Raw genomic sequence first — 22,255 nt, 5'->3', positions numbered from 1 at the left:
AAACTTTAAATCCGTATTACGTATTAAATTTTTATTATGTACTAGCTGACCCGACAAACTTCGTATTGCCACAAATTAACCTGTACATAAATCATGAATCTCGGATGATCTTTGTCACTATCTCGAGTTTTGCAAGCCCCCCAGTGGGCGGCGCTTCCGACGGCGGGTCACCGGCAACACTCGCGACCGGCTCGTCCTGAATGATCTAGTGTTACTATAGATAGTTTTTGTGGTCTTATTATTGTTTAATGTTTTATGGAAGAGTCTCGAATTTCTCGAGTTGGATTAGTTTTTGAGTTTCGCAAAAATTTCTGTTTTATTTGTATGAGAGTCCATATCCCCCTACCACAGGGGTGAGAGGTCTCTAACTATCATAAAATAAATTCAAGACTCAAAAATCTCCTACATGCTAAATTTGGTTCCATTTGCTTGATTAGTACTCAAATTATAAGGAAATTTGTATTTCATTTGTATGGGAGCCCACCCTCTTAAAAGGGAAAGGGGTCGTAATACACCACAGAAAAAAAATTCTGCCATCTAAAACTCTCACATGCCAAATTTGGTTCCATTTGCTTGATTAGTTCTAAAGTTATGAGCAAATTTGTATTTCGTTTGAATGGGAGCCCCCCCCCCCTCCTAAAAAGGTAAGAAGTCCTAATTCATAATGGGAAAAATGGTTGCCTCCAAAAGCACCCACATGCCAAATATGGTTCCATTTGCTTGATTAGTTCTCGAATTATGAGGAAATTTGTATTTCATTTGTGTAGAAGCCCCCCCTCTTGAAGTGTGGAAGGATCCTAATTCACCGTAGAAAATATTTTTGCCTCCAAAAACCTCCACATGCCGAATTTGGTTCTATTTGCTTGATTAGTTCTCGAGTTATGGGGAAATTTGTATTTCATTTGTATTGGAGCCCCCCCTCCTAATGTGGGAAAAGGTCCTAATTCATCACAGAAAAAATTCTTGCCTCCAAAAACACCTACACGCCAAATTTGGTTCCATTTGCTGGATTAGTTCTCGAGTTATGAGGAAATTTGTATTTCGTTTGTATAGGACCCCCCCTCCTAAAGTGGGGAGGGGTCCCAATTCATCATTGAAAAAAAAATTGTCTCCAAAAACACACATATGCCAAATTTGGTTCAATTCGCTTGATTAGTTCTCGAGTTATGAGGAAATTTGTATTTCATTTGTACAGGAGCCCCTCCTCTTAAAGTGGGGAGGGGTCCTAATTCACCATAGAAAATTTTCTTGCTTTCGAAAATCTTCACATGCCAAATTTGGTTGCATTTGCTTGATTAGTTCTCGAGTTATGAGGAAATTTGTATGGAAGCGCCCCCTCTTAAAGGGGAGAGGAGTTATAATTCCTCTTATAAAGAGGGGAGGGGTCTCAATTCACCATAGAATAAATTCTTGTCACCAAAAAAAACACCCACATGCCAAATGTTGTTCTATTTGCTTGATTAGTTCTCGAGTTAGGAGGAAATTTGTATTTCATTTGTACAGGAGCCCCCCCTCTTAGAGTGGGGAGGGGTCCTAATTCACCGTAGAAAATTTTCCTGCCCTCGAAAACCTTCACATGCCAAATTTGGTTCCATTTGCTTGATTAGTTCTCGAGTTATGAGGAAATTTGTATGGAAGCCCCCCCTCTTAAAGGGGAGAGGAGTTACAATTCCCCTTATAAAGAGGGAGGGGTCTCAATTTACCATAGAATAAATTCTTGTCACCGAAAACACCCACATGCCAAATTTGGTTCTATTTGCTTGATTAGTTCTCGAGTTATGAGGAAATTTGTATTTCATTTGTATAGGAACCCCCCCCTCCTAAAGTGGGGAGAGGTTCTTATTCATCATAGAAAAAATTCTTGCCTCCAAAAACACCTACATGCCAAATTTGGTTCCATTTGCTGGATTAGCTCTCGAGTTATAAGGAAATTTGTATTTCGTTTGTATAGGAGCCCCCCCCCCACTTAAAGTGGGGAGGGGTCCCAATTCATCATAGAAAAAAATTTTGTCTCCAAAAACACACACATGCCAAATTTGGTTCCATTTGCTTGATTAGTTCTTGAGTTATGAGGAAATTGGTATTTCATTTGTACAGGAGCCCCCCCTCTTAAAGTGAGGAGGGGTCCTAATTCAACATAGAAAATTTTCTTGCCCTCGAAAACTTTCACATGCCAAATTTGGTTCCATTTGCTTGATTAGTTCTCGAGTTACGAGGAAATTTGTATGGAAACCCCCTCTCTTAAGGGGAGAGGAGTTATAATTCCCCTTATAAAGAGGGGAGGGGTCTCAAATTACCCTAGAATAAATTCTTGTCACCGAAAACACCCACATGCCAAATTTGGTTCTATTTGCTTGATTAGTTCTCGAGTTATGCAGAAATTTGTGTTTCATTTGTATGGGAGCCCCCCCTCTTAGTGGGGGGAGGGGTCTCTAACCATCACTAAAACCTTTCCTGGCCTCAAAAACCTCTACATGCAAATTTTCACGCCGATTGGTTCAGTAGTTTTTGATTCTATAAGGAACACAGGACAGACAGACAGACAGACAGACAGACAGACAGACAGAAATCCTTCTTTATAGGTATAGATAAAACATCTATCTACTAGTAACTAAACAAATATAATGTTATAATATAATATAATGTGGAAGTTAGTAATGTTCCAGCACCTGATCTGCAAGTCAAACGAAAAATTGGGTTGCTGTAGACCAAGAAAGCCGTTGCCTACCTGCCTTTCAGCAGATCTTTATAAACATGCTCGAGAAATACTGACAATGGCTGTATACTGGGTTATTTCCAACATTTGGGAGAAGAAGCTACCGGAAGAATGGATGAACGAGTGGTTTTTCCTATAACGTCGCCCACACGTCTCAGTTACGGCGGCTGCCTAATAGCCTAACAGCGTAGGACAGATCTTGTAGAAATGTCGAGAATATAGCATACCCACTCATAACATTTATTTATTTATTTCAAAGCTGCGTACTATACAGTCTATCGATACCAGCTATGGCAGGTAACGCTCGAACACGGTTTTCCGAAAAAACTGACGCGACTAATCAGAACTATATTGGACCGTGTGATGCGTTTCATGCGCATCTCGGAGACAATCTCGAATCCTATCAGGTCGCGACGAGAGAGTTGAGACAAGGTGACGGCTTATCCTGCATGTTGTTCAACATCGTTCTTAAGAGAATGATCATAGGAGCGGGCATGCAAACGAGAGGCATGAGGCATGGATAGTAGTCAAGCAAATAACAAATATCAAATTTGACAAAATCATCAAGCTGGGATGTCTTATGATATTGAGGGTTTATTCGGGGGTTTACCCTATGTGCGTCGCAGTATATAACAGATCCGTGAAGCGCGGAAAGTGTTTGGGTTTTAAATCCAAGTTCCGGACATTCACATGGTTTCAAACCAAAAACGCCACTATCTAGCAAAAAAAAAGAGTCAGTACTTATATAATTTAGACGATTTGCATACCTTGAAGAAATGTGGAACAAGAAAATTGGGGACCTTTGCGAAATATTAGCCACAGTTTTATTTACCTAGGTGTATCATCTAATCTAATTATGATCATCTCTTAAGATATACTACAGCTTAATGTTGTACAATTCTGACTGATTCTGTTTGTGTTGTATTTAGAGTTCGTTATCATTATTGATTGTAAATGTATATGAATCGAACTGATAAGATGACCGCTTAAATAAATCGCCATTGACTGTCATTGCATACAGTGCAGATTGTACAATTGCAAAAGATTGCTGTTCCCGATGTTCGATCCGGAAACGAAAGTATGGTCCGGTTTCAAGCAGCCACCATTGCTAAACCCGGAGGCCAGTTTAGGCCAGGTTCTCATGGCTCTACTGAAGAGGACACCCAATAGGGTGATTCAAATCGACGGCGATACGGGCCAAGTAATGACGTGCGAGGAAATGCGGTTGAAGACGGTACGTGCTGCTCAGACCCTGGAAGCTCTGGGCTACCGAGCGGGTGACATGGCAGCGCTGGCATGTACTAATAGTGAAAGTTTAGCGCCGCTCGTTTTGGGAATGTTGACTCTGGGAATGACAACCCATTTGATGTCTCCAAGCTATGGTCTGGATGATTTGGTACACATGATGAATATCACGCAACCCAAACTTGTAATCTGCGATGGCGGTAACTTTGAAACAGTACGTAAAGCAATCCAATTGAAAGGAACACCAGAATTAGAACTTTATGCACTAGAATGTGAGTCGTCGATTGTGAAAAAGGCAGAAGATTTGCTGCAAGAAACTGGCTATGAGGATTTCTTTCTGTAAGTGACAATAGGATTGAATTTAATTAGTTTGGTTTAAAGCAAATTTTTGTCTTGTTTCAGCAGTCCGCCTCATGTGGGAAATTCTCGCGAAACCGTGGCTGTTGTATTGTGCTCATCCGGAACTGCGGGACTGAATAAAGCAGTGTGTCTATCACACGCCCATCTTATTACACTCTGTGGGGGATCGGCTATGTTTATGAACAGTGGTATCATCTTCGCTTTTAGCCCATTGTTTTGGGGTACAGGTTTGTGCTGTTTGCTGTTATCTCTAACTATTGGTGATGCTCGACTGATAACGCGCAGACCTTTTAGCGAAGATACATTTTTTGAATTGATGCAACACTACCCTGTTAATATTGTGTGCATTTCACCTTCCTACATCCATTTACTGATGCGAGATAAAAGGACTAAAACTATGGATTGGTCTTACTTGAAAGTTTGGGTATTTGTAGGAAGTTATGTTTCAGAAAATATTCGGAATTATTTTGATGATCTTCTTCCAAATGGACGATCTGTTATTATATATGGTTTGTCAGAAACAGGTACAGTGGCTGGCGACTTATTTGGACGCAGATCACATTCCACAGGTCAGTTATTACCGAATGTTAGTGCTAAAATAGTTGATGAAGTTGGTACGGCTTTGAGTAATGGAGAACGTGGGGAACTGCTAGTGCAATTTCGTGAACCTTTGCTCGGATATTACCATAATAGGACGGAAACTGCAGCTGCGCTTAGCGAGGACGGTTGGTTTCGAACTGGAGATATCGCTTTGTTTGATGAGGATGGATATCTGTACATACTCGATCGAAAGAAAGATTTAATAAAATACCACGGTTATCATATTGCGCCTGCCGATTTAGAAGCAATTATTGAACGAATCGCGGGAGTTGAGCAAGTCAGCGTTGCTGGATTGCTTGCTGAAGACGGTTGTAATGATCTGCCCGCTGCGTTTATTGTTAAAAGTCCAGAAAGCGATTTGAATGAGGAAAAAGTTCTACAGATAGTCGATGATCAAGTGGCGGATTATAAAAGATTACGAGGTGGTGTATTTTTCGCTTCGACTTTACCCAGGACAGAGAACGGTAAGATTATTCGAAGAAAGCTGAGAGAAAATGTACAGACGAAAAGTAAACTTTAATGTTTCAGAAAATTCAATAAGAGATTGAAATAAAACAAAATTGTTCGGTTTCATTCGGTATTGAGCCCCGAACTGTTATTGTTAGAACTGACCATTCCCTCGTCTTCCCAGTAGATAAATAAATTATCGGATTTCTTTTCTTTCAGCAGGTTTCGCAGCTGCGGTTTCAGGTTAAGCAGTATCAGTTTCTGATTCACTTGCTCCAGTTCTTTGCTTAATTCCTTTAGACCTTTTGCTGACGTATGATCTAGCCCGATTACCGCTGCACAGTCGATCACCACCGGAACCTGTCGCTCGGTAGCAACTTTGATTACGCTCGTCCTTAGAAAATCCACTGCCGGAAAGAATAGTCCCGTCTCTGGGCTAAGTTTTACGTAGCGGAAGCCTTGCTGCTCGACTGCGTTCTGCTTAATATCGGGTCGCACCCATACCTTGAGAAGTCCCAATACGCTGATTAAAATCCCAAACAACAAACCGACTTCGACGCCTGCAAACAGGCTAACACTGAAACATCCAAACCAGGATAAAGTATCGATGACAGACGACTTCCGCAATTTGTCCACAATTTTGAAATCAATCTGAAAAAAGAAATAATAAATGCTTATCATATAGGGTTAACATCCGGTCGGAAAAGTTCTAACTCCACCATGAATATCACCGAACAAATCAAAACCGAAGCTAGGGTCGTCTTCGGTATAAAGTAAAAATATGGCGTCAAAAGACTCAAAGCTAACAGTGTTAGAATGGCCGAATACATTCCTGCTAGTGGAGTTCGCACCCCACTCGAGTGGCTGACGGCTGACCGGGTGAAGGCTCCGCAAGTTGGCATAGAGCTAAAGCATGATCCAACGATGTTGCACAGTCCTAGGGCAATCATTTCCTGCGAAGCGTCAACGATTTTTCCCGCCGCTGAAAAACAAGGGTGTTAAACATTATTCCGGACGATCAAACGTGGTGAACCACGCTTACTGAATGCTTTCGCGATTGACACATTCGCCAGCACTGCAACCAGAGGAAGTAGGATAAGACCGCTTCCAAGATCTTTCACGACTTCAAAATACGTGATTGTTGTGTTACCAGTTTCAATGTTGTGTATTGGGATTTGAAAACCGGGAATTCCAGGCTTGACATGTCCGGAAAGCTTAAAGGGTACCGCCTCACCCGATGCGCTCCATTTGTACGCGATGGTTGATGAAATGATGACAATCAGTGCATTTCGCGACAGGCTAATGTACCATAGCAGTTTCTTTAGAAACTTTCCTGTCGTGGTATCGTCCTTGATAGGAATCCGCGTCAACTGTCGAAGTGACAAAAGAAATACGATGGCAAATGAACCAAGCAGCAGGTCACCTCCGCTAAACTGAGTCAACTTGCTGGACAATTTGAACAAAGTCTGGAAAAATCCATTGCCAGCGGTTGGAATACCCAGTAAATGTTTCATCTGTGTTCCAATGATGATTAGAGAGGTAGCAGAAGTGAATGCCGACGTAACCGGTATCGGTATGAAGCTGACAAGGAAACCAAGATTTAAAACGCCCATCAGCAGCTCCACCACACCTGCCAAAAATGCTAGCATTATGGTGTACTCAATCGGTTTGTCCATCGTGTACTGAATGGAAAGTAAAGCCATTAAGCTGGTTGGTCCGATAGAAACTTCCTTGACAGTTCCGAATATTACGTACAGGAGAGAACCTGAAATAAAAAATAACAGGGATGATTAATAGTCAGAATAGAATAAACATTATGACATATCGATTTCCATTGAATTTCGTAGGTTATTTTGTTTCTTCTTTAATTAACGTTAAGTCGAAACCTTAGAGTTGTACTAATAGTTATTTTATTTTGATTTATTTTTATTTAAGTGTCCATGTCCGCCGGTCCGGCAGAACAAAAGGATGAAATTAGAGATCTCCATTGCCGACGGTTACCCGCCATGGCTTTTACCTATCACCAGCATAGGTTCTCGTCAACAGCCCGGATGTCGCTGGCTAAGCTGCGTTACCATGAGCCTCTAGGTCTACCTCTTCTACGCTCTCTATGGGGATTGCAGTCGAGCGCTTCTCAGCAGGTCTCGTTCGCTCCTTTCCTCAATGTGTGTCCAATCCACATCCACCTACGTTTACGAATTTCTGTTGCTATTGGCCGTTGATGACATCGACGATGGAGTTGCGCATTGGATATCCTCAGTGACCGAGGGCCAATTCAGCTACGCGTTACTAGCGTTACCGTACGTTCCGCTCGGATGACATAGACCGCGGCTTACCAGCCACGCGGTTGACTTTGAGCAAATCAGCAATGATGGGTCCTGGGGGTTGGAAAGAAGGAACGATAAAGCACTGTCTAGAATGTCTACCTTAAATTTGCCCTTTTCTCCCCAATAATACCTGATTCTATCTACTTTTACTTTAATTTTATCTTTTCTCTTTCTGTACTTCACTTCAGCTTTGGTTTTCCTTTACTTCAATCTTTAATTGACTATATTTCTCGCTTTCTAATATACTTTTTTAACTATTGCACTCCGTTGTCATTGGCGACTTAATGAGAAATGGCATGACATAATTGGCTTCTACAATCTCTAACTGTTCTTTCCTCCCTTTTCCTTTCCCCCTTTCTTCCTCTAACAACTCTCCTTCCAGTGTTTATTCCAGTCAGATGTATCCGCTTTCCCAGATCCAGCAATTTTCGTGTTTAGTGTGTTTACAAATTTATTATTTACCTACCTTTAGACCGTCTAAACCTACCTTTAGACCGTATGTAAATAATTTTAGTGCCCAATTTTACCCCATCTCCTAACATACAAATAACATAAGTTACATATAATTTGAAAAAACTAGCAATAACAAGTATGACGGGACTTTAGACTTTAAAGCAACATTAAATTGACGCACATCATACTGAATAGCAGTATAAACGTTCTCTCGCGTTGCTATCCCTACGTGGTATATGGGGTAAAATATGCAAACGGTAACAGTTCTGTACGGTCAGTCAGTAGCTCTGACCTCTAGCGGCATCTTTCATCTTGACACCCCTAAGGCGGCGAAAAATATCGTACAACAAACGGATATCACCATTGGCGGTGGTGGTCTCTCCTTAGTCGGCTAGAAAGTTATTCTAGGCTCTCTCGTCCCGCATACAAGATTGTTCAACAGCCCTCTCCAGTTTGGCGTATCGTAGACGGGCAGTTGTTTTGTTGCTCACTCAATGCCGGCTTTCAGCAGGTCGATCTTCTTCCAAGGCTGTAAACCATTTCGCGAATTTTTTAAGTTTTTAGTTAAAATTTGACAGTTCGATAGTTATTTCACCTTCTGTCAAAGATAACCCTGCTTTGAAGCATGGTTATTTTCAACAGTCCGATAGTTATCCCAAGCAACCAAAAGTTCGGATTTTACTTTAGAAGCGAACCTGTAAGTTCACAATTAGTTAGAATTAAGTTCCGTATAACTTTCTTGCTGATTAGTAGTGTGTATCAGGTATACGTAGAACTAAATGTTTTAAGAAGTGCTGTGAATACTTCCAACCTATTAGGATGCTACATGAAGTTCTGAAGTAACCTAAGTTGCTAACAAGTTCTGTAGTAGGTATCTTTCTAAGTAGCCGCGAAATGTTCATTTTTCTTGTACAAACCTCTGAGCATGAGACTAGCAGAACTGAAAACTGACTCAAATAAATAAAAAAAACATTGATCATTTGTAGTTATGAACATGAATAAAAATGCAATAATGATTTTTATATTCATACTATGCGCATTTATGTTGTCTAGCATATCAATAACATGATAGTTACCTACATCATAGGCTTATCACGCAGAATGCCCGGGTTCAAATCCAACAGTAGCTGTGTACTGAGTTTTTATATAGAAAGAATGTTTAATTGGATAATGAGCGGGCCCTTCTCTCCACCTGTTGGGGTCATTCTGCATTGGGACGGCTTACTTAACGATTGACTCATATGATCTAGTTTCTGGAAGGAGATTCTTAAATACCCCTGGTACGTGCAAGTGATGTTGCTTGCCGACCGATTCCATTTTTGCCCTTCATACAGGAGCTGGTACACGTGACCAATCGTTATGTTTGTACAATTCCCCTTGTCAAGATAGGCCCATTGCTATGAACGGTGGTAGTCCCCATACATACATACATACATACATACAGAAAGAATGTCTAATTGGATGAAAGCATATGTAGATGTTAGGTAGGTGGAAGGTGGTCGACAGATAAAAATAGAATTTCAAGTGTTGCTAGTCATTAGCATTTTTTAGTTTTTGACAAGTTTTTTTCGAAGCTGCTTTAGAGTTCTATGCAGTGAACTCAAGGCAACTTCAAAGTTCATTAATTACTTAAAAATGAAGCCGCTTAGCAAGCTTCATAACCTTTCTTAGACACCATTATCTGAACTTTTGGCTACTTGGGATATTCTGAGAGCCAATGAGATATGCACAGGTGAGAAAGAGAACGTCGATGTGTTTCATTGATTTTTCCTTGGATTTTTTTCACCAATGCATGGATGCTTATCATATAACGAACTTGTTTATTCAACCCGGGTTGAAATGAGATTAATTTTATCTATCAAATAGGAGCAAATAAACATCAAAAATTCATTCAGTTCCAACCCGGATTGAATAAATAAATTCACTGTTACAGAAACATATCTTCATCCTCACCTTATACGCTCTCATTAAGCATAATACAGTACCGCCCCGCTAATCCGACAAATTTATAGCCGGATTAGCGAATTTTGACTCGATAATCCGACAGTCAAACTGACGTCAGTGTGAATTTGAAATGTGGTTTTGTTTACACTCAAGTCTTTTTTTACACGGTTTGTTTTTTTCGATTACTCGAAAACGGTGCAGCTAAGGAACTATTTACAACCTACGTGAGGAATGTCGAGCTACTCCCAAATGTATTGAGAAATAAATGAATGGTCTCTAAGTTACCCCGTTCTTAATACTCAAAAAACTAAACCGTGTAAAAAAGTACTTGAGTGTACATCCATACGTAAACAACTCCGGAAATTTTTGAAAATATCTGTCGAAAGTACGCAATAACTATGTTTTATACTCGGTAATGCTCAATTTCGTCAACAAAATACTTTGAAATTCTTAGTTAGTGTCGAAATAAGCGCAAGCACATCAGTCTATTGAGAGTTGCAATGAAAATATTATAGCCATGGCAAAAGTGAACGTATTGTCGATTGAGAGTAGCAATGAAAATATTATAGCCATGGCAAAAGTGAACGTAGTTAGAAGCAGCACCATGTGCCATTTCCATTTAGTTAGAAAGAGTGCCATTCTGACTTTAACGGAGACACCAAACGAAGGTAGTGTTCGATTGAAAGAAGTCAAGTACAATACGTTTAAATTCGGAATTTTCCGGAGTAGCGAGATCCGGACTATTGAGTCGTCGGATTATTGGGTGTCGGATTAGCGGGGGGATACTGTAACTATCAATCTGACAACATTTGAAATGGTTAGCATTCTGAACTTTTTTTTAAGGGCTTTTACCGTAGAACGGTCATTCGCCCCAAGGGCATTCTGAACTGATTTTAACCACTCGAAGCGACATAACCATCGAACTGTCAAATTTTAATTAAAAGTTTCATCTGAAATCCACTTCCTTCACCCGCTACACGCTTTGCCGAAGGGTTTCGTCAATGCTCGTGATGAAGGCTTTCTTGATGCCGGTTCATTGTTCTTCGACGGTTCCACCAATTCGGTGGAATCATATTCGTTGGGACGAATTATACCGAATTAGCCTCGAATGAAGCTAAATCCGGCCAAAATAGTAATGTTTCATTGTGCTCTGTGATGCTCCAAAAATGACACATACGTTTTTGGAGGTACTCAGTTTTGTAAATTTCACTATTGATGGTACCTTTTATGACAAAAGGTTCACTTCGAGTGCAGACAACTTGTCAAATATGATTCTTATGCCAGTTTTGACATTTTCTTCTTTTTTAAACGATCATGCACATTGAACTTATCTTTTCCGGTGTAAAACTCCTGTCCTGGGATTCGGTGAAAGTCAGCCTTGACGTTTCACGTATGTTTCATCACACAACATCTCTGTATAGAGCTTGCTAGCGCGAATTATATCAACAGTTTGCTGAGTTTCATCGCTCTTTGAGCAGTTTTGAATCTTATACAGCAAAGTTTCGTTAATTGGTGGTTCGTTAATTGGGCGTTCGCTAATTGGGCTATGTGACAACTTGAATGTCAAAATTGTATGGAATTTTCGAGTTTAGAAATTTCTAACAACTGTCAGTCGGCCCAATTAGCGAATCAGCTGGAGTGCAGTCGTGGCCCAATTAACGAATTCAGGCTGTACAGTATGTAATCCAGCTTTAGTCTTGACTTTTTTGACTTCTTGGCAACATCATGTGTTGAAATAGTAGAATCAATATATATAGAATGCCAGTGTCGCTGTAGTGCTCGTGGTAAACATCACACATTTGAAAATTATGTATTTTCGTTGTCTACGCATATGTGTGAGTGCTCGATTCGAAACGAGAATCTCATTGTCAAACTGAAAAGGCAACCCAATAAAAAATCCTTCTGCTTTTCCGTAAATCACGTAGGATAAACCACCCGATTTGGTCGTTTTGGGGAATTTCGTCGGCAGGAAAATTTTCTATTGGGCAATTTGACAATGTTGTTCCCGTATCCAACATGTTTGCCACCAAAATATCCATGAAACACCAGCGACACTGGCATTCTATATATACCGTGAATTCGGGTGAAATTGATCACTTTTTCGAGTATTTTTTAAATATCTTTGAATAGAAACATATTTAGGAAGATGATTCAATTTTAAAATAAGTACTGTAGTGCTGGCTACACGAAAGTATCATCTATATCTTATATAAATAGTTTTATTTTAGATAAAACTTAATGTAATCGTGAAATTGAAAATTTACAAATAACGGGTGAAATTGATCACGTAGAAATCAAGACGATATTGCTATTAAACCATACGCTCTGACAGCAATAACCTAACGTGCAGTATAAAATCTGGCGTAATCGAGATATTGCCTGTATGTAGGCAACAATGTCGCGTACAGCAACTAGCACAAAAATCAAACAGTCAGCTCTACATTAGCATGGTTGATGTATCTGCTAAATAAATATGAACGATAGAAAAGATATTAAGCCAATTTTAGCATCGTAATCGTTTGTTTTTGTTTAAACATTGCTGTATATATGTGTAAATGTACGATTTTCGTATACAATCTTCACCAATCTAGTGAAACAAATAATTTAATTCTCCTCATATACGGGAGCTTGACTGTCTCTTTGAATGTGTAGTTGCATTTCGCTATGTAAGCACAAACCGATCTCTTGCACTCTCATGCAACTGCCATATGGAGCGTTTGTAAAATTTGTGCGAAGTATTGTCTGTCTTTTGCACCCTTTTATAAATCTCCATTCTGCTTTACAGAAAGAATAAACTTTCGCAGGTGGCAGCTCCATTTCGCACCCATAGCGATCTAGAAATCTATGTTGCCTCAGTTCATGATGTTATCAATCGTTTTATTTCGTAAAAGGTCAAATCAAACAATTTCTGTCGCATAATTTTATTCATGGAAATTATCAAAGCACAGCCAGATAATTAGAGAATCGAATTAGTTCTATCAAAATTTCCTTCTGCAACGAAATTTGTGTTAACAGCAAAGAGTTTTATCGGGCATGTTGAAAATTGCGATTCGATCAAAACAGTAAATTTTAAAAAATCAAGCCATTTACAAGATCAATCTCGCTGAAAGCCAAGTGACTTTGACCTGTAACTCAATCTTTATATGGATGGGTGCATATTCAGCTTTATGAATCAGTATAAACGTAGAATAAAGAGTTTTTTATTCGTTAGTCCAAGCTGATCAATTTCACCCGACTGATCAATTTCGCCCGAATCGACGGTATTGATTATACTGTTGAAATATTGGAATTTCGGGTGATATATTACAGTATAATCAATATATATAGAATGCCAGTGTCGCTGCAGTGTGCGTGGTAAATCACACATGTTCAGATAATGTATTTACAATCTATATGCATATGTGTGTGTGCCTGAATCTTTCGATAGCTCTAGGACAATTGAATGGTGCCTACCGCTTACAATTATCGACAGTATGTTTAGATTCAACATCCCGGTACAATATGTATGTCCCACACAATTACAATTTTGCTTTAATTTCACCTAAAATTGTTCAGATAATTGAGTTTACACTTAGTTCTATCCAAAAATATATATCTTTGCTACCTCGGAGCTTTCCATGCATCCCAACGTGGTGAAACGTGATGTCGGTTTGACAATACAAAGTGGAAGCAGTCAGCAGTCAAGAAACAATGGAATTTAAATGCCTGTGTCATGTCAGTTCGTTAGTGCTCAAACAGCATCGGCTTGACTAACAGACCTCATAGTCTCTAAACAAGTATTGGCGCTGGCATCACAGGATATTTACAGGTTATCTTCTGTTTTGCTATGTACTGTACTACAAATGTCAAATTTGTTTAGGTATAACTTTGTGCAGATCAATAATAATTGAACAAACTTGAAGATTCTTCTTGCAAAAAATGGTGCGAAAATACTGCGTTAATAAACGGCAGGACGTCACAGTCGCAACCATAACGCATGGATCATTGAAGGTAGCTAGTTTTAGAGTGACAACTACTTGCTTCTAGCGCTAGTGGAGTGGTATTTAATGTATATTACCGCCAGAATCAAGTTATTGTTACTGCAAAACTGACCATCTTCAATGATCCACTGCTCAGGATTGCTAATAAATTTATCAGAAAATTTAACAAATCAGGCAAAAGGTACAAATCCTGCTTCATAAGTCAGTAAACCGGCCTTTTTGCCGGATTGACCGGCCACCGGCTTTACAAGTGAAAAACCGGTCAGGCCGACCAAAAACCGGCCACTTGGCAACCCTAGCTGCTGTATGCACCTTTTGACTGTCATAAATGGAAGATCGAAGTGACTGAATGCTCTCCGTCCTCTTGTTTACTTTTTGCTGTTCGGAGATTTAAAACAAACATTATAGTATCTTCTTCTTCTTCTTCAGCAGCATAGAGCCGGGGTGGCTATTTCAAGCACTCGTCTCCATTCAACTGTTCCTGGTGCCGGTGCGGTGGTTGAAGAGGACTATTTTCGTCGCACTGTCATCCGGCATCCTTACGACGTGACCGGCCCACCGTAGCCTGCTAACTTTCGCTAGATGTACGATGGGAGTCTCCCCAAGCAGTGCCCCCGTGTTTCCTACGCCTCCGCCACTCTCCGCTTTCAATTTGTACTCCGCCAAATATCGTCCGCAGCACTTTCCGGTCGAACACGGCAAGGGCGCGTATGTTCTCCATGAGCAGCATCACGGCTTCAAGTCCATAAAGAACTACCGGTCTAATAAGTTTTGTGCATTGTTAGCTTCGTGCGGCGGCGCGCGCTTCCTGATCGTAGCGTTTTACGAAAGGCAAAGTAGGCCCGATTTCCCGCTTGGATGCGTTTCGTACGCATCCCTGGGACACTCTCGAGTCCCTTCGAGACGCGGCGAGGGTTGAAACAAGGTGACACTGCATTGAAATCAATAAAGATGTGGTGCGTGGGCACGTTGTACAACCGACATTTCTGCAAGATCTGTCGGATAGAAAAAATTTGGTCCGTAGTTGCGCGAGCCCCCGTGAAACCCGTCTGATAATTCCCTACGAAACGTTGTGCTATCGGTGACAACCGGCGTAACAGGATCTGGGAGAGTGCTTTGTAGGCGGCGTTTACCAGCGTATTATCGGTATAATACATTTTTTTTTGAATTTCAAGCGCAGGCACGGTTTGTCTCTGACGAAGCTACAATCGGTTAAACTTGCCAGGAAACAAGCTGCTGATTCATTTTTGATCTCACGTTACTTCGATTTGCTCCGAGACGTTACCCGCAACATCCCTTCCGAGAGAATCTATAATATTGACGAAACAAGCTTTTGTTTGGAGCAGTATTGCATTTTTAACTAAAGTTGTTTTGACTTTGAACAACTTTAGTTAAAAATGCAATATTCCTTCAGTTTCAATCTTTCAAACTGTATGTTTTAAACTTTTTGGTGATCTTTTCACTGATTTTTACTGTATCGTTTTTATCAGAGTTGAATAAAATTATGAAAAATAGTCTCTAAACATTTAATCTAGGTGTGTATGGCCTTGAGACAATCTTCTTCATTTTCATCTCTAGTACTCAATGCTCACTTCAGTGTATCAGGCTCTCAACCTTCCGCTTACAAAATTATGACCTGGTTACTTAAAAATTCTGCTAGTTACTTAAAGATTTGCAGGCTTGTGGAACATATTACGCAAATATAGAAGCAAAATTTAAATATTTAACGCATGCCAGTTCAGTATTTCAACTTACCCCGCTACACGAGGTAAGTTGAAACACCGCACATAAGCATCTACAATTTTAATAATCGGTTTATTTAAAACAACTTTTATTATTTGTTATTTTTTATCGATAGTCATTGGACTAAGCTAGTAAATGGCATCAGCAGATTTGAAAATAATTATTTTATAGTTTTATTTGAGAACTTTGAAGTTCGTCTTGAAAAAATCGTTTCAAATAGCCCCGGTGTACCTTAATTTATCCGTATTTTTTCTTAAAAGTATAAAGAAAATGCTACATTTGTGTAAGAAAAGCTGATTAAACTACTCTTAAACAACAACCCCAAGAGGTTGCCTATCAAGCTGACGCTGTTCGAGTGCAAATTCGATTTCTGTTCGACTGATACGAAGTTTATGTTTGTCTCTGAGTGCACTGGAGCGCTAAATTCGCACGATTGTAGGAGTTATACTATTCTATTGACCAGGAACAATTGTTCTTTCTGGAAATGAAAACCACAAAACCACCGATAGCAAACCTATGGAAACTGAGCGGAAACCGCATGGCACCCTTCGACAAAGAATTCGACGTTAGTTTGAGCGTCGACGTTGGCGGTCATTATGATTTTCATCCACCAAAGAGAAACCTTGAAATATTTTTACGCTTAAAAAGCAAACAAAATTTTATATATGACTTTCGTTGTTTTTTTTTGTAAAAATAAAAACTGTGATGTTTTCAGCGGACTTTTCGACTTACTTCCATTCAGTCATTGACTACGCATTAAACATCTCCGTAGTGATTCGCGATTGGGGCTCAACTAGCAAATTGTAAACAAATCGTTTTATTACACCATCACCCTTAAAAAGACTGATAATATCCTTGGCAAGAATCCTTTCTTCTGTTTTAATCGTTAGAATTATTTAAAACAAGTTTTTAGTGATGGGCGATAGAAGCGTTTAATCAAAACAAAAGACAATTTGCAGTTTAGCCCCTTTCATTGTTATGAAGTAACAGGCTTATTTGCAAATCGTTTTGTAAACAGACGATAGTAAAGAGCGAAACGGAGTAAAGATCACCCCGGAATCTATACTCACTGCGTCTATAACTATTAGGGGAATCGGGGGTAAAATGAACACCCTTAGCAAATTCGCCATTTGCTCCCCCAGGAATCAATCAAAAGCTGAACGCACTACATGAAGTGAAAGCTGGATTCATATTTCACGTCGCAATACATACAGATGTTTGAAAAATGACGATTTGTCATGAAAAATTCCTTATTTTCGAAAGCGTCACCTTCGAGCCTGATTTTTTTTGCGAGTGGGTGAAATGAACATGCAGTGAGGGCAAAATGAACATGTCATATAGACAACTAAAGTTAACATGCAGTTTGGTTAAATTAAACATTATTTCACATTATCATTGTTTTACATAAGCTGTAGATATTTAACAGAGTTGTTGGAATTAAAATGGGACTCCACAAAGTTAACATAATGCATCTTCGCCACGTTCATACAATGCTTGACTTTCAACTCGCTTCATCGGTCATTTTCCGTCATTTTTCGAGAGACTAGATCATTTCTATTGCTCGAATTGTAATTAGGTCGCGGCTGCTGATAAATGGAAAACAAAACATCATTATACACTGCTCATTTTGTCCCCATAGTGAAGTGTTCATTTTACCCCCAAAACACCAGTTGTTTTCAAGTGTTTATTATAAACCAATAGTAGATAAAAATATTTGGAATTTTTGACACATTCGCAGGATAGTGATAAGCAAACAACACTAAATGATATCAATAGTCGAAATTTAATTTGTTTCGCCAAAAAAGCTTATTTACTAATACAGCACTCGTGCGCTAATTGCACGTCCTCTAACTGCACCGTCTTTTAATTGCACGTTCGCTAGTTGCACGATCGTGCAACTAAAAAACAGTTATCTGTCAAACTACACGTGGTTTTCCAGGTGGTTGCTATAAACAAAAATGCAGCGTTGCCGAATACAAACTCTCTATCTCTGCATTACGTAGATACATTACAAACAAATTCAAGCAAATTTGGTTAAACTTTGACTAATTGAACACATATTCATTAAGCTTTTAGTTCGTTTGTAAAAATTTAGATGATCTTCCCAAAATTTAGCGTACGTGTGAATGCATGTGAAGAGTTCTTTACAGTGATAACGCATCACGTTTTACAATAAATATTGGCAACTATCGTGCAATTAAAAAACGAAATTCGCTAATCGCATCGCCTCATTCGTGCAATTAGCGAACGAGTGCTGTAGTGGAAATTACCATCGGCGTCAGATTTCAGCAAATATTTTTTAATTTTTCAATTTTTTTCACACTGGAAAGCTTATGATCACCACATATTGTCTCAAACAGCTTGAAATACTTCTAGGAGAAGATACCTATTGATCTGGAACAGGTTTCAAACGGTTTACGGGGAATTTGGCTACCTGTTCATTTTATAATATCAAAAGAAAGTAAATTTTAGTTGTAAGGATTTTAATAGAATTTGCGTAAAACCCCGAACACCCGAATATTGAATATAATTTCATTATATGCATTATATGATAAATTCAAGGAGAAATCATGAGAGTGGAAGCCTTGAGGATGGAGTGAACAGTTAAACGGGATCACTAGGAGGAAACTCCTGAAGGTCTGAAGGTGAAATTAGTCATCGGTTCTGACAATTTCAAAAGCAGTTTTTTTTGTTAGAAACAAACATTTTGCTCATGAAAATATATTCGCTGTATTCAGATTGACAAGAAGAATGCAAAATTTACATTTTTACAAACAGAACTCCGTTTTTGGGCCCAAAAACTGCTTCCGAAACTGGGCTCTCCAACGAAAAATCAATGACTGCTAATTTCCCGTGAAATATGGTTTATGTTATGTTGCACTCTTTGAACAAACAAACCAACACGTGGGTTAAGGCGGAGACAATTATAATCCCGAAATGCGTTTGTAGGTTTGTCAACCCTTTTGGCCCTTCTGCAACAACTTTAGTGTGAAATTCGTTTGACAATCCGTAGACTGTAAGATTATCCATATACCACTGGTTGGCTAGAAATTTTTGAAATAACGCGTTTCATTTGCAACGTTTTTCGAATTAACGCGGTTTTTTATTGCGTTCAAGTTTCATAAAGTTTCATATTTATCAAGTATCATTTATGAGTTTTCTTAATTCTGAATGGAATCACCACTTTCACGTAACGTAATGCCTATTATGAATCATTGAGAAACTTGCGACTTATAAATTATAGCACTTTGCTCTTGCTCATCACTGTCAATTGAAAACATAAATATTAGTTCTTGGTCGCATAACCGATTTCTAAAGTAAACGTCTCGTCCACAATTGACAGACTAAATACCGAACGGAATTATGTATTTACCAACATACGCTGCGTACAATCCGTAGTGCGAGGGCAATCCCGCTAGTGGAGCATAAGCCAGACTCTGCGGTATAATGGTTAGTCCCAAGGTGACACCAGCGATGAAATCCGACAACCCATCTTCCCGGCTATAGCTTCTGATCCAGTTTAGAATACTTATTCTTCTTCGAATTTCGGTTTGCACTTGAGCTGGACTGAAACTCACTTTAGCACATTGCGTAAACCGTTTCCGGAAGCTTGCAATTTCGAGCACCATTACGACGGCTTGATCGGTCCGGACTGCGAGCAAACTGAACGATGATCGCGAAATACACAATGAATATCACCCTGGGGATTTTTGCTAGCTTCGCTGGACAATGAATAGGGCAGTGCTGGGAATGGAAACATCGCGACACAGTGCCAAAATACGATTTGCACGTGGTAAATTCGACTGATTCTGTGTATGTGTATTCAGGGTGGAAGGCGCCTTTCCGAGATCATCTTCGGGAATATGTTGTCTGATCAACGTGCAGATTGAAGCATCCACCGAAAGGTTGAAACTAGAACCAGTTATCCTAAACTTGGTGTCTCACGCATGCAAATCGGTTTACAATAAAGAATTTAAAATCCCGTGAAGTTTTATTAATGTTTATTTATCATGTAATAATGCTTAGATAGCAACTTCTCCAGATACAGTATTTACAATTTAAATGTTTTGTTTAATGACATGTTGAGGGATTTTTAGCGGCATGATTTGTGTCTCTTATACAACGACTCCCACACTAATGTAGGAAAATGACTCAGCATTTTTAAACCAGGTTTCTCGGCAGACTTCACGTTTTGATAACATGTTTCTCAACCTGCTCAGCTGGTCGGAAATAATGGAAAGTTATTAGCTGAACATTCTGGATTATTCCAGAAAAAAGGAAATAAAATATTTATCTTGAGGTAGGACGCAAGTGAAATCTAATATGTATTAAAAATGATATCATTAATAATCCAAAACAATATGTTTCAAAAAATATTCGTATAATAGTAAACAAAAAAAAAAATCAGTATATGGAAAAAAGGAAATTGACAATTTATAATGCTCGTCAAAACTTTACTTGCTAGTGTTGATAAATACGGAGCTTTTTCAATCTAGACCAATTTAGAGTCCTAAGAGAGCAATTCCAGCTCAAAACGCTAAAAATAGGCCATTTTGGACTCGACCGAATTTTTGATTCGAAAGAGATTTTCCTGATATGTTGGATACCACATAAGAACTCATTTTCCGCTAGACTTGATTTTTTTCATCACGAGTAACTTTTCAAAAGGGCGTATATAGAAATAAGATTACTTTTTTCACAAAAAAATAACTTGAAGACTACTAATATTGTTAAATAAAAACGGTTTCCCAAATTATTGGCCAACGTAAATCTGCTGTAAAATTTCAGCTGTTGAATATAAATGTAAACAGTATTTATTCAAATGTAATACTAATAAAATAAAATCTAGATGAGCAACGAGGAATTTAAGAAGTGACCTTTGGAGGAAGAAGAACGTCGACTGCTAGAAACAAGGCAAAAGAAACACCAAAAGAAGTTTGAGTTGAAGCGGAAACAACTGTAACTAAGGAAAGGAATCCCTCAAGATACGATAGAGTTTTCTTCGGCAGCTGATGGAAGCAGGCAGCGAATGCTTCGTTCGTCAATTCCAACGAGAAGGCAAAGGATTGACTAGACGGACAGGGAAGTAGCGGAACAAGTTACTTCCCCGCTACCATTCTTTCCGTAGAATATTGAACCGCAGTATTTCCCAGTTCATCTTCTACCGCCGGTGCTGAATCCTGGAAACACATCTTGTTTTCACGACGTTCACGACTTATAGCACCAGTACTAGGATCGTATCCTCCAAGGCCAACACAAGTGTCAATAGCTGCCGTTTTCTCTGGTACAACCCTATTGCAAGCGCAAGGTGCTGCGAGACAGGTTTTGTGAAAGAAATGATCATTTTTAGCGGTGACCCATTTTTATTAGTAACTGCGGTTACATAGATGCGAAAACTCTGGTACGCCTTCAACGGTCGCTAAAGGAAAATGTCCTCGTTTTACCTTGTCCTCGAGTTTATCAGTGAATATTCGAAAGCCGTAGCAGCCATCAAGAATATTCAAGAATACCAAGAGCTTACATTATCTAGATGCCTCTTTAGCCAGCTTTCAGACGACCGAGGAAACGAAGTTCATATACTTCGACGATTCCTGTCAAATGCGGCTGAAGTTTTGCGTGGAATTGACGAAGTGGCAGAAGGAGAGTCGAAAAACCTGCAACCGCAGTAGGTGTTGGGAATGAAGTGAATCTAAAATCCCGGACGAGGACGTTGGTGTTAAACCTTCGGAATACGTGACGATCTGTTAAGCATTTTGAAGAACGAGGTGCCGTATTGCGAGATGCTGTTTTTGTTTTTCGAATGACTTCGCTCGTCTGCAAATTCACCTGTTCGTGGATGCATTCCGCTTGGAAAGCGATCGTGATATCGAGGTGGCACTCGTCGGGGTGAAGACCAAGGTTGCACCGCTGAAGACGCACTCAATCCCTCAACTTGAGCTGAATGCGAAGGTCCAGTTCGCTTGTTGGAGACTGTTCAACGCTACTATTGGAGCAATATAGGCACTGTAATCACGTGAGTGCGTTCAAATGATCCCTGGTTTCGAGAACCGATCTTCCTCTACGAGTTTGAAGAACGGTGGCCTTAGCAGCTGTGTTGTTCTCCGCGGCATCGACAATTACCGCCGACATAGAATAAAGGACAATTTGGAAATGGGTCACCTCACCAGCGACGAACTCCGTCGGGCTGAAGAAGCATTGCTTAAGACCACTCAATGCAAGTGCTCCGTACGCACCGACCCATAATCCTATAATCCCTTAATTGTATTCCTCTTTGTGGACTGGCAATAGCGCCGTTTCCGCCACGCCAATCACGATATCAACCTCAACGAGTTTCGGCAATGCTTCGAAATTTTAACACTACGGCTCCTGATAAAAAAGGAACGGACCTGTGCTTTCTGCCACCTAACGAAAGCAATCTTCAGGCCACCAACCATGGCTCC

At 39.6% G+C, this 22,255-nt stretch overlaps 2 protein-coding genes across 2 annotated transcripts in view; one reads left to right on the top strand and one right to left on the bottom strand.

Annotated features, from left to right (window-relative positions):
- Positions 1 to 3,773: 3,773 nt before the first annotated feature.
- LOC128746077 (uncharacterized) lies at positions 3,774 to 5,458 on the top strand. Its single transcript, XM_053843128.1, has 2 exons — positions 3,774 to 4,300; positions 4,364 to 5,458. Exons 1-2 carry the CDS (start codon positions 3,774 to 3,776, stop codon positions 5,439 to 5,441), a joined length of 1,605 nt encoding a protein of 534 aa, XP_053699103.1. The 3' UTR covers positions 5,442 to 5,458.
- Positions 5,459 to 5,491: 33 nt separating this feature from the next.
- Positions 5,492 to 22,255, bottom strand: part of LOC128746076 (sodium-independent sulfate anion transporter-like) — a 31,149-nt gene continuing 14,385 nt past the window's right edge. The window contains exons 2-4 of the mRNA XM_053843127.1: positions 6,411 to 7,133; positions 6,088 to 6,350; positions 5,492 to 6,019 (exon numbers count right to left, since the gene is read on the bottom strand). Of these exons, the coding sequence (XP_053699102.1) occupies positions 5,492 to 6,019; positions 6,088 to 6,350; positions 6,411 to 7,133 (1,514 nt within the window). The remainder of the gene's footprint in view (positions 6,020 to 6,087; positions 6,351 to 6,410; positions 7,134 to 22,255) is intronic.

The sequence above is a fragment of the Sabethes cyaneus genome, chromosome 1, assembly GCF_943734655.1.
Source record: "Sabethes cyaneus chromosome 1, idSabCyanKW18_F2, whole genome shotgun sequence".
NCBI classification, from domain to species: domain Eukaryota; kingdom Metazoa; phylum Arthropoda; class Insecta; order Diptera; family Culicidae; genus Sabethes; species Sabethes cyaneus.
The sequence above is the reverse complement of the archived record's forward strand: the minus strand, read 5'-3'. Positions and strand labels throughout refer to the sequence as shown.

Excerpts from the sequence above, each read along its gene's own strand:
- LOC128746077 (XM_053843128.1), top strand. The coding sequence starts at position 3,774 with ATGTTCGATCCGGAAACGAAAGTATGGTCCGGTTTCAAGCAGCCACCA. Across the intron at positions 4,301-4,363 it reads GGCTATGAGGATTTCTTTCT|CAGTCCGCCTCATGTGGGAA; the intron begins GTAAGTGACAAT and ends GTCTTGTTTCAG.